Genomic DNA, 12,931 nt, shown 5'->3' with positions numbered 1-12,931 from the left:
TCTCCTCTGACCAGGGGTCCTCCCTGAAGATCACCTTGGGGGACCATTGAGAAATCTTTGCAAAATTCCACTGTGACCAGAACCCAGTGAGCAAAAGTTGATCATAGAAACAAGCAATAAAATCCCCACTTAAAAAGGTGCTTACAGAGAAAGGGTTTATTAGGGTACCTTGCCATTTTGTTTGCCAAATGACCTGAAGGCATCTGCCTATTAAGCTTGCCGTGTCCTGTATGAGAAACATTTTGCAACGCATACTGTAGTGATTCTATATCTGCTAGACACCACCCACAAGACAACTAACATTCACCTTCTGGTTACTTTCTAGGCAAGTTGTAATTTACATTACCTTTTTCAAGAGCATTTTAATGAATGCCCCATCAAACTTCATAGATAGGTAAATTGGTTGAAATAGAATTAGCAAAGAAATTACGATTAACTGTTTTATTAGGACAAAACTATTGCAAGAAAGATACAGAGTACCATTCATATTTTAAGTGCAGTATGTAACAGTCTGAACACTGGTATAACATGACTAGAAAACCCCACACCAAAACTCTCCAATACAACAGTAATCAGTACGGTATGAAAACAGGATAAGTGAAAGGCTACAAGTCCACATTACCGAAGCAAACAGTGCAGAATGCCTGTCTACATAAACAGATGCTAAACATATACAGGTGAGGAGAACACTGATGGGATTAACTCTGCAATCCTGGAACTGTATTCACAGACACAAAGGTTCAGTTCTCTTCTTTGCCTTCTTTTCCCTTCCTGATTTCGTCACCTTTCTTCTCCTGGTAAAAAGAATTTAGGTCTTGGTTAAATGTGACCCAACAGCAGAGCAAAGACTCAATATATTTTTTTTTCCCGCATTTAAAATATCCATAGAGTGGTAAAGAATACATTACTTTGCATTCCATCAATTACATAGATGCACGTACATATATATTTAATAATCAGACTAACGCAATATTCCACAATATGCACCTCCATCTTATCCCCACATCAGTCCTAATACTTAGAATTTCTATCACCAGTGTTTCACGTGGTTCTAGGCTCTCCAACTCTTATTTTATCCACAAACACCCCCCCCCCACCCTTATTCTTCAAACAATGGAAGGGTTTTACTTTTATAGCATACCTAGGCGGGCAGACTTTACTCCTCAGTGACCTCTCCCATCATGCTCTTTCCTTCTTCCGAATACATAAAGCTGTTCCATTTTGCCCAGGTTTTGTTGTACCGTTTCCCCATTTTGGGCTGAGAGGATTAGATCCTCCATAGCCCCTCTTACCCTATTTAGCCACCTTGCAATAGAGGGTGGATCAAGTTCCCTCTAACACAAGGTGACACAGGCTTTGGCAGCAATGAAAAAGGCAGGATCATCTGGTATTAAAAAAAAAAAAAAAAAAAAGTCAGTGAATTTTTGGGAAAGCTTCCAAACCTCTGTTCAATATTGTCTAATCTTAGAACAAGACCAAAATATGTGAAATAGGGTCCCCATTTCCTCCCTGCATCGCCAACAATGATCTGAGGCCTCCGCAGAAAATTTACAAAGCCTTGATGGAGTAAGATACCATTGTGTCAGTTTGTAATTAGATTCCTGAACTTGAGTACAAAATCGATGAATTCAGTGCAAGGTGAATGATGTTCTTATGCCGGGGTAAAAATCTTATCAAAGGTCAAGGGGGAGTATTTAGAAACACATACATCTTGGAGATCCCCCAGGGGAGTGGCTCTTTCGTCAAAACAAAATTTGAATGCAGTTCATTCCCATTGATAGTTTGTGGGTGATCCCAGCGATAAAAAAAAAAAAAAAAAAAAAAAGGCATAGCTGCAATGCCTGCAAGAGTTTTATTTCGAAAGGCCCCCCCACTAGTTGCATCAGGGAGGAAATTGTAGGCCAAGACTCAGAGTAGGAAGTGTGAAGCCTGAAAATACCCTCTTTCCAGAAGATAATACTCCTGGCGAGAAACTAGGATTTACCAGGATGGGAAACAGATTGTCTCGAAGAGTATTTGGGATTATGACAAATCCTTGCACTTATTCTTAATGTAGGGCCTATAGGAGGATGTGTTTTAATAGAAGTCAGCAAAACTGCATAGCACCAAGGCGCTCTTCGCAGAGGTACCAAACTGACCCGTTCCATGTCTAACCATAGTTTGAATTCTGTGTGTCTACACCAATCGACCACCCTACCCAAGTGAACTGCTTGATAATATTTAAATATATCTGGGACTGCTACACCACCATAACGCTTGGGCAGCATCAGGCTTCTATTAATACTTGGCCGTTTCCTCACCCATATAAATTCAGTAAATAAGGAAAAGATTTGGGGAAGAAAGGCTGCTGGAATAGTAATTGGTAACGCCTGGGGTGGGGTGTGTGGGGGGGGGAATTATATAAAAATTTTGGCAAGATACTCATTTTAATATTACATAGGCCAAACCATGAATGTAATCCATGGTGCCACTTATCTAATAAGGACCTTACTGAATACAGCGATGGAAAGTTAGCCTTGGTGCCACTTATCTAATAAGGACCTTACTGAATACAGCGATGGAAAGTTAGCCTTAAAAGCATTTCCTACATTTGATGGTATATATGTGCCCAAGCAGTTTAGAGCAGCAGCCACCCATTTAAAAATTAAAGTTTGGTTGAATAGTATTACACAACACAGGGGGCAATACAATCCACATCGCTTCTGATTTAGTATAATTTTCAAATTTGATAGGGTGCCATAAATTTCAAACTCCTTCATAAGGTTGGATAGTGAGACATGTGTATTAGACATGGAAAACAGGACGTCTGCTTAGGCCGAGGCTTTATTATTACGATCTCCTAATCATAGTCCCTGAATATCCAGATTGTCGAATGTTATTCAATAAAAGGCTCTATCGAAAGGGCAAAAGGTGAAAAGGGGACAGCCCTGGCACGTTCCATTTGAGATCTTAAGGGGTTTTGAAAACACTCCTTTCACCCTCACCGAGGCATGTGGGGTGGTGTTAACACTTGATCTCCAAACCCACATATACATCAGTACCTCAAACAAAAAGCACCAGTTAAACGCCTTTACTGCAGCAGTACTCAAAAAGACGCAAGGAGTATTTGTCTTATTAGCATGATGAACCAAGTTAAATACCTGGATGGTATTATCCCTCGCCTCACAAGAGGGGATAAATCCTACTTGATCCAAGTCTACTAACTGAGGCAGCAATGATTGTAGATGGGAGGCCAAAACCTTCATAAAAAGTTTCAAGTCCACGTTCAACAATGAAATAGGCCTATAACTGCCACATTCCGACGGATCTTTTCCATTTTTTGGTATTACTGTAATGTGTGCTAGAAGTGTCTCTGGGGGCAATGCAGCAGTCTGTCCTACCTCATTGAACCCCTTTGCCATCTGGATACCAAGTAATGGAAAAAAAAAAAAAATTGTAATATTGTATGGTAAATACATTAGGGCCTGGTGCCTTCCCAGGTTTCACGGTTTATTACCACATTCAGCTCCTCGATGGAAATAGGTGCCTCCAGATTTCGGCAGTCCAGTGATGATACCCAAGGTAAGCATGCTGAGGAAAGGTATTCTTCTAGGGAGGGCCGAGGTGCAGATGATGGTGCCAGGTTATAGAGAAGAATGTTCTCCAAATGTTTGGGCCATTTCTTTTGGTAGTGATATTAATTGTCCATCTTTACTTTTTATTTGGGACAGAGATATAGATATATAGTCATATCTTTCTCTAAGTTTCCCTGTTAGCAATTTACTACATTTGTCTCCCAATTCATATGGGACCTTCCTTCCCTGTTGAAAATAATATCCATGATCTGCCGCCTCAAGTTAGTCACATCCCTCCCAAGGGAGGGTGCCTGTGTCCTCTTGTGCCAGAGCTCCAAAACCCAAATTTCCTCCAGCAACTTCCCCATCTGTTTTTCTCTTTAATCTAGATCCACGTTTAATAAGGATTCCCCAGATCACTGCCTTATGCGCCTCCCAAACCATGCCCGGGTCACTCCCCAGGATATCGCTCATCTGAAAATACGCTGTAATCTTTTGCTACATCTTTGAGAATTTCAGGATTCTGTAGAAAATTCTCATTTACATGCCACCGTCTCTCCAGGGAGTAAACCACATCAGATAGAGGCACAAGATGACCGGGGCATGATCATTATGCTTCCTATAGATACTTCCAATACTGAAGTAATGTGGGATCAGGAATAGGTCTATGCGGGAGTACACTAGGTGGGAATTGGGAAAAAAAAAAAAAAAAAAAGTGTAGTCTCTTGCATGTAAAATCTGCCACGCATTTACTAACTGTAGTTTGTTTACCTTTCGCATTATACCACCCCTGACAACTGAGACAGCAGATGTCCCTGAAGAGGTATCCAATGTGATATTAAGATCTCCCCCAAGAATCAATTTACCTTCTGCGAACTGAGGAAAGTTCTTTTAGAATTAAACAAAGGAATCTTGATGTACAAATCGGTACGCACAAAGTGGCCAGGGTTACCTTAACACTTCCTACGGACCCTTTAAGAAAAATTTACCGTTTTTATCCACATGTTTGTCCATGGGATCTGATTGGAAATTAAGATGGATACACCTTTGGATTTTGCTTCTTGGTTAGGGGCATGATATACGCATGGAAAAAAGTGTTCTGAAGGAGGGGGAAGTCCACCCGCCCAAAAGTGTGTTTCCTGTATGAATGCTATATCCATGCCTAGACGTTTCAGATTAGAAAGCATCCTTTTCTCTGGGACATGAAGTCCTTTGGCATTTAAAGAGGTCACCTTTATTCCCTTCAGTTCTACTGGGGGGGAAAAAACACAAAAAAACAAAAAACAAACACGAGAGCAGACTCTTCTCTATATAAATCAATATATGTCTATTCTTGTCCCTCCATCTCCAGAGCTTTTTCCTTTACTCTTCCCAGCACCTGACCTCCCATTACTTCCTCCACATCTCCTCCCTCTTGCCGCCGCGCCCCCCCCCCCCCCCCCCATCCCTTCTCTGCCAATTCGGGAAAGACCCAAAATTTTACATTAAACCTACCAGCTCTCGCAATCGCTCCAGTTTTGCAGCTATCTGGGCCTCCCTTTTTTCCTTGTTGGTCTCCATTTTCGTAGTTAATTTTTCTTCCGCCATTTTGCTGAAATTATCATTCTCCTCTTTAGCTTTCTGCAGAACTTCTTTCTCATGTTCTCTCTTCTCAGCAAGCTGCTTCAAGATTTCAGCTTCATGTAACTGGGGGGAAAAAAAAAAAAAAAAAAAAGATTTACTAGAAGATAATTGCCAGGATCTGACCTACCTACTCTGCTTTGAGCAAAAGTTTAGTCAAAGACTTTATTGGATAGCAAAGCAGCCAATATGCACAGATTTTGCCATCTGCTGCTCTTGGATTGAGAAAGCCCACAACACAGACTGTTTCAGACTCCATTGAAGTGCTCCAAACCACCCTGTTTGCACTAAAATAATTTGTTAGCACAGGTCAGAGGTTTTAAGCTGTGCAAAATTCCCTGATGTGTAAAAGCAAGCACTTGAGTCATTGCTACTTTAATACCAATATATTCTGCCCGCAAAAGTAACAATCACTAGCGTACATGTTCCCATTTACACCTGTAATTTTGTTGATTTAGAGTAGGCCTAAAAGTCCAATTCAATTTTTGGAGGGGGGGGGGGGCGCTAAAAACTTGCTGCTTAAGGCCAAGTCAGCTCTGCTTTAGGGCTCTTTCACACGTTAAATTTTAAAGCAGCCTAAAAGCCTATTAAGGCACATATAGCGTTAAAGAGCATTTAGGACGTGTTGTACAGGTGTTCCATGTTGCTTCAGACAACACTGAAGTCTAGTCTTGAAATCTAGTACTTTGGCATTTCAGCCTAGTGCATTGGAAAGAGCCATGTTGGTTTGGACTCCACATGCAGTAAAATCTTACCTTGATTTCCACTGGTCACATGGCCTTTGTGTGCATTATCATTTAGTGCAGGGATATGCAATTAGACCTCCAGCTGTTACAGAACTAAGTCCGATTAGGCAAAGCAAGACTGACAGCCACAAGCATGACACCCAGAGGCATAATGGGACTTGTTTTGCAACAGCTGGAGGTCCGCTAATTGCATATCCCTGATTTAGTGCCTCAAACTGGCTATAACAGTACTGCTGAATAAGCAGTGGTTCCTTCAAGGGCAAGTTCACCTTTACAGAAAAATCTGTAAGGTGAACTTACACAGCACAGGACACTGCAATCACAGTTCAGATGCTGTGAGCTGTGTAACACTCCCAGAAGCATTAACTGATCAAGAGCACTACATTCTATTTAGCCCACAAAGGTAACCTGGTGAAAGGGTCAGCTTACAGCACTAGTTTTGTGCCAAAAAAGGTCACACTGCAAGTTCTTTGCATTGCGGCTACAACTCACCCTACGCCTCTCCTCTGCTGCTTCCAGCTTCTTTTGAATTTCTTCCAGTGAGCATTCCTTTTTCTTTGGAGAGGAGATTGCAATGTCTGGAGCAGCATCCGTAGATGGAGGGCTCAGAATAAGCTCAAATGCCTGGCCAGAAGCACGCTTTTCCAGCTCTTTGATTTTAATATCTTTGAAAAAAAAAAAAAAATTTTGCAATGATTCTTTTATGATATAATAAAAAAAAAAAAAAAAAAAAAAAAGAAGTGCAGGCTTCCCAAGCAGTAGCACCACCTGTAGAAAGACAACAGCTAAGAAAAATAGAGATAGAGAGATCTATCTCTCTTTCTATCTCACAGAAACCATTTTGACCCACTTTGCCAAAGTGCTAAATAACCCTAAAAATATCGCTATAAGTAGTCTGCCATTATTGACTTGTCTAAAATTGCTGGGTGCTTGGCTTTCATGCCACTTTGCCATCAATACCTGGAAATAAAGCAGATTAGGATTTCCTTTTCTACATAAATATTCAGGATCAGTAACCAAGCACTGAAATAGACCATTCAGAAGGTCAACATTATTTCTAAGATATCTGTGCTGAACTCCAGGCTTGTGCACATTTTTTAAACTGGTTCCTTTGGGGTCCACCTGGATCATAGGAACAGGCTGCACATAGTGCCTCATTTACACATCTGCATATTACACCAGTGTTGGTGTCAACAGGGCATGTGGGTATATATCTACTCGTGAAAGACTGATCAGACTTTTCACTGCCAATCATGGTGTCAGTCAAGTATGAACTAAAGGAATTTATCCTTCTCTCCTGCATGAATGTTCAGTTAAATGTACAGATGTATGAAGACATAATGTACCTGATTAACCACTTCGATACTAAACACCTTCACCCCCTTCCTGCCCAAGCCAATTTGCAGCGCACTTTGAATGACAATTGTGTCGTCATGCAACACTGTACCCAAATTACATTTATCTTTTCACAGCTTTCTTGGTGACATTTAATCACTATTGGGTTTGATATTTTGCCAAAAGCAAGACCAAAGTTTATTCTGTATTAAAATGTGACAAATAAGCATTTTCTCCTTTACCGATAGGCACCAATGAGGCTGCACTTATTATCTGTGTACATGTTCCGTCATATTTGCCAGCTCTCCGCTTGTGAGGAAAGGAATAGCAATAACCGGCAAGTGTGTCTACATGTGATCAGCCGTGTCCAAAACAGCTGATCGCATAGTAAAGGCCCGCTGTGATTGGGCCTTTCCCGCAGTTCTGGGAGGACACCTGAGGATGCCCTCCCAGAGTAACTGAGCCACGCTGTGGCTATCTTTCGGCTATAGTGTGGGTCTGAAGTGGTTAATAGAAAGGCACAAAAATACCATATCACCCTATATGGTGAGAAAGCCCCTAGATTTATCATCAAGTTACAATGAGATAAAGGCTTTTTTTTAACCAAAAAACACCACACCACAGATTCAGGAAGTGCCCGTTTTACACAACAGGCATAATTGCATGATTGCTTGTGCTGTAAGAAATCCAATAGCGGCATTTAGCAGCATAAAGAAATAATCACCTATAGGACAGTTTTTGGTACTCACAGATAACTTTGTTGAACTAGATAAAAAAAAAAAAAAAAAAAAAAAAAAAAAAAAAAGAGCGTAGGGGTGGGAAAGGGGCTGCAGAGCTGGAAAAGCTATGTGAAGTTAAGGTGGATCTATAAAATTCAGGTTGGTGGTCAGGGAGTGGTTTTTCTCCACCAGGAAAGGCCAGGTGGAGTTAAGTCAGGTAGGGACCACAAGTCGGGTACAAGTATAGTTGGCTACAGAGTCTGGGCAAAGCCATTCTACAGTGCCCGGGAGACGGCAATCTCCTCAGACATATGCTTACGTACAGAGATCATCATTTATCACCCCATCTTTGAAAAAGCTATGGACCTTCAATGTGGTACAGTTTCCTCGCACAGGATGGGCTGAGCAACTTGCAAAGCATTTTCTGCATTCTCTTGCCTATTGCAAAGAGGTCTCACCACTGTTAAACTGTAAAATTTGAGCTCTGTTAAGAGCAGTGAGTACAACTTGAGCCCCAGAAGATTTGGCTGCTGAATGACCAAACTTTTTTTTGCGATTGTGTCGCTTTAACTGACAATTGCGGGTGTGAGTCACTGCACCCAAACAAAACTGACATTTTTCCCCCCACAAAGTTTTGGTGGTATTTGATCGCTTATGCGGTTTATTTTTTACATCCCTATTTTTTTTTTTTAAAAAAGGCAATTTTTTTCTCAGTTTAGAATATGTATTCTACTCTAAAGGGATATATTTATAGCATTTTTTTTTTTTTTTTTACTAATAATGGTGGTGATCTGCGATTTTTTTATTGTGACTGCGACATTATGGCAGACACATTTTTGGGACTGTTGCCATAAAAATGCACCAATTACTGTAAAAATGTCCCTGGCAGGGAAGGGGTTAACTGTTCCCTTAGTGTGTTTCTAACTGTAGGGAGAAAGGAAAGAAAGGAAGGAAAGAAGGATAGAAGGAACGCCATTATAAAAAAAAAAAAAAAAAAAAAAAAAAAGCCATAAATGTCACCCTTATTTTGTAGACGCTACAACTTTTGCGCAAACTAGTCAATACACACTTATTGCGATTTTTACTAAAAATATGCAGGAGTTATATTGGCCAAAACTGAGGAAGAAATTTGTCATATTTTTTGGGGATATTATAGCAGAAAAACAAAAAAAAAAAAACAAAAAAAACCCACCACAAATACCACACACACACACACACACACACACACACACGAGGTGATCAAATGCCACCTAAAGAAAGCTTTATTTGGGGAAAAAAAAAAAAAAAACCCCCACAAATTTAGTTTGGGTACAGCGTTGCACGACAGTGAAATTGTCAGTTAAAGCAACAGTGCAAAATTGTAAAAAGTGCTGTGGTCAGGAAGGGGGGTCAAATCTTCTGGGGCTGAAGTGGTTAAACACACAGCATAGTGTGACCAAGCCCTAAAAGTATTAAGCAGTGTTTTGTTTGGCAAAGTGATAACAATTCTTTATTTAAAAAAAAAAAAAAAAAACAACAAACAACCTGTTACACAGACTGCACAAAGGTCAAAAGCCTTGAGCCTTTAGAACCACTTTAAAGCCCATTTAAAGCTACCAGTTTGGGCAATGCTGCTGTGCAATTTTACTGCAGACTGAATAGCTCTACCACCTGAGTGGACACATACCTCTTCCTGTGATTTGCACATCTCCCTTTCTTCCTGGAGAAGATAGTTTTGCAACCAAAGGAGATCTAGCCCCAATGTATCCATCTCATGTGTATGCTCATGACAGTGAAAAAACTAGTATACTGCAGAACCCTGAGGTCAGTCATTGTGTATTCATCTGAGATACCCCCTGATTTGTAATGCATATGCAATTTCCGGAAGGCCGTCATATGACGGCCTCCCTTTGCACGTGCCCCCTGCAGGGTGCACGCTGTGATCACCGAGTCACTGAGCCTTGGTGATCACAAATCTGAGTAAGGGGCCGGTCCCGGACCCTCACCACATGATCAGCTGTCAGCCAATGACAGCTGATCACATGATTTAAACAAAAGCTCGGTAAACTTTGTCTCCTCACACTGATAGCGCGAGGAGAGGAGAAAAAAAGCCGATCACCAGCTTATCTGCAAGGGACATAGGTCCCAAAGAGGAAGAGGCAATTATGCCTCATCTGTGCCCACCAGTACCCCCTGCCAATGCCCACGAGTGCCTCCCATCAATGTAACCGATCAGCCCATTGCCACCCAGTGCCCATCACTGCCACCTCATCATAAATCAATGGAGGAAAAAAATTACTTTTTTTTTTTTTTTTTACAAAAAATAACTGCAATTAAAAAGTTTTAAATTTAAAAAAAAATGATAAAAATTTAATTTGGGTACTGTGTAGCACGACTGCACAATTGTCATTCAAAGTGCATCAGTTCTGAAAGCTGGCCAGGACAGGTTTAAGTGCCCAGTAAGCAAGTGGTTAAAACTGCTGATATACTAAGCCTGGAAACGTATTCAGCAGTACACCACCTTCCTGTGATAACGAGTAGTCATCAAGCACAGGTTTGTCCATGCAGCCCTTGCATAAGAGGACTAGTCCAAGAGCCAGTCAATTATGTGCAGGATCCACCAAAACTCAAGCACAGAAACCTGATTGGGCCCCAGACTGAAGGGAGAGGCCAGTGTCTGACATCTTTTACAGAGGAGATGAATCCTTTTAAGCCTCCCAGGGGTTCTTTTGCCACAGGTTTGCTTATGCACAGATTTTTGGCCCAGTTGGCTGCCATTTTGCCCACACAAGAAGCACCTGTTTAGGGAAGATTTAAAAAAAAAAAAAAAAAAAAAAAAAAAAGCTGCTGCCATCAATTAGCATTGTGTGCATGGTGGTTAGGTAAGAACAGAGGCAGCTTCAGCATGCTCTGGCTTACGTTGGAGCAGTCCTGGTTTGCAGGCTGTGCAGGGCAGGATGGTACAGCATCTGATAGGGTCAGCTTCAAGCAAAACATCCAACACATGCTCTTTAACCGCTTCCCACCTGCCGTATGCCAAATGACATCCTCTGCTTTGAGTGGGGATAGCTGAATGATACCTGTAGCTACAGTCCTGTCCAGAACCATTTACAGATCTGGCCCGAACAGAAAATTTCCTGTGAATGGGATCCCACACAGCCTATTCTTGGAGGCAATGTCCCCTCCTATGACTTTCAGCCACAGGGCTCTCTTCCCTATGGCCGTGGCCCTAGAAGATATCATACCATTTCAGCCAAGGCATCTGCTAGAAAAGCTGCCACTCTGGTTAGTGTGGGAATGGTCCTCACCAATTCTTCCCTTGGCACGTCTCCTAGCAACGCTTGCAGTTGAGACAGCCAGCTAAGAGGGGGCGAGCTGTGCAGGTGGAAGCCACTGGCCTCCCCTGCTTCTCATGCTCCGCATCATCAAAAGCTAAGTCGGATTTGTTTGCGACTCTCACGAGGGAGGCATCCAAATGGATACCTGCGCTTGACCGCACCTGGTATGAAGCACTTCTCCTGGGTTTTCTGGGCTGCAACCCCTTGTATATTTTGTCATGCAGGGAAAGCCCTGCCGCTTTTTGCTCTTTAATATCCAGTGTGTCTGCTATAGCCTTTAGGCTAGGTTCCATTATTGCAACCTGAAAGTTGCACATTTGATGCCATGTCTTGAAACCATGTCTGTATTCTTGGTCTATGGATCTCAAGTCGCATCAAAGTGGGACCAAAGTAGTGCAGGGACCACTTTGAAGTTGCTGAGACCGAAAGTCACATATATGAACGTTACTCATTGGAAGTCATGGGTATGACTTGTCATGCAACTGCAGTCCCAAATTGCATGAAAAAAGTCACACCAGATGAGACCGAGCCTTGGAAGATTATCTGTGTCTGAGGGAAATAGGGTGCCCTCTGATGCCGAGTCATCCTCCTTGGAATCCCAGCATAAGCCGCCCTCTCAGTTTTGTTCGGAGTTATCCAAATCCACTAGATAGCAAGCTCTAGCCAAGCCAGTGCCCTAGCACCTCCAGCTTCTCTACTTCTGAGCTTATTGGCCCAATAGTGCTCTTTATTTCCTTTTTAAAAGAGTTAAGCATGCCCTTAAGGAAGCCTTTTGACTCCTTAGCCACCATTTTATGCATTTTTGGCATAGTGGCTTTTTTCACCAAGGGAAAAACCAGTGACCGCAGGAGGTGCATGCCTTGCTCTGGTCTGCGCCCTTTTTTCCTCTGGGGCCTTTGCTGCAAGTAAGCACAAAGGGCCTGAGTGAGGTTGGCGGTGTACAATGCAATTGTACGGTTTGTAGGGAGGTAAAGACAGAGGACTCTAGAGTGCTCTGCAGGGCAGAGAAGCGTCCGACCTGGCCGGCCACCGGGATCCTCTGTTTAGAGAGCCCTTTCTGCTTCCTGCTCCAGCCCCACCCCCAGCTGACCCCGTGCGGGTTGGTGGACATCTGCCATGTCCTCTCTGGCATCCTCCTTCCTGGGTTTCCAATAGGGAGGGGGCACATTAAAGGCCTTTTCCCTGGAGGCTCCAGCCTCCACCAAGATGGCCACCGACCATACAATCGGAAATGATGCGTCTGGTCTCTTGCCATGATCAGCGAGGAGGCTCGGCGGCCAGGTCGAGGAGCAGTAGCTGTGGGGAAAAATGCCAGCAGCATGTAGTGCAGCTGGGAGGATAGTTGCATACCCCCTCTGTAGGAGTGAAACTTCAGGCAGAGCCCCTCAGCATCCAGGCACCTACCAAAAAGATGGCGTCGGGAGGAACTATGTCACCAGAAATATCACACTGGAAGTTCCACCCACCGCAAGCGACTCGCTCGGCGTCCCAGGCTCACATGACACCATCTTGCTACACCCCTCTGAACCTCTCCAGGCAGGGGAGAGGCTTGAAGCGATCAGATGGCACCCTGCAGACAGGCTGGTTTGCTGCTGCACCACAGCAGGATATCCAAAGATACCTTTGTTGGCCGGGGGGGA

General features: G+C 42.8%; 1 protein-coding gene across 2 annotated transcripts in view; it reads right to left on the bottom strand.

Moving 5' to 3' along the window:
- Positions 1-426: 426 nt before the first annotated feature.
- The window catches only part of STMN1 (stathmin 1), a 40,749-nt gene continuing 28,244 nt past the window's right edge, over positions 427-12,931 (bottom strand). For both annotated transcript variants that reach the window (XM_073616000.1, XM_073615999.1), the window contains 3 exons: positions 6,413-6,585; positions 5,049-5,240; positions 427-794 (listed from right to left, as the gene is read on the bottom strand). In XM_073616000.1, coding sequence (XP_073472101.1) covers positions 741-794; positions 5,049-5,240; positions 6,413-6,585 — 419 coding nt within the window. In that variant the 3' untranslated portion in view covers positions 427-740. The remainder of the gene's footprint in view (positions 795-5,048; positions 5,241-6,412; positions 6,586-12,931) is intronic.

This window comes from Aquarana catesbeiana, linkage group LG02 (assembly GCF_042186555.1).
Source record: "Aquarana catesbeiana isolate 2022-GZ linkage group LG02, ASM4218655v1, whole genome shotgun sequence".
Taxonomy (NCBI): domain Eukaryota; kingdom Metazoa; phylum Chordata; class Amphibia; order Anura; family Ranidae; genus Aquarana; species Aquarana catesbeiana.
This window is presented reverse-complemented; position numbering and strand designations above follow the sequence as displayed.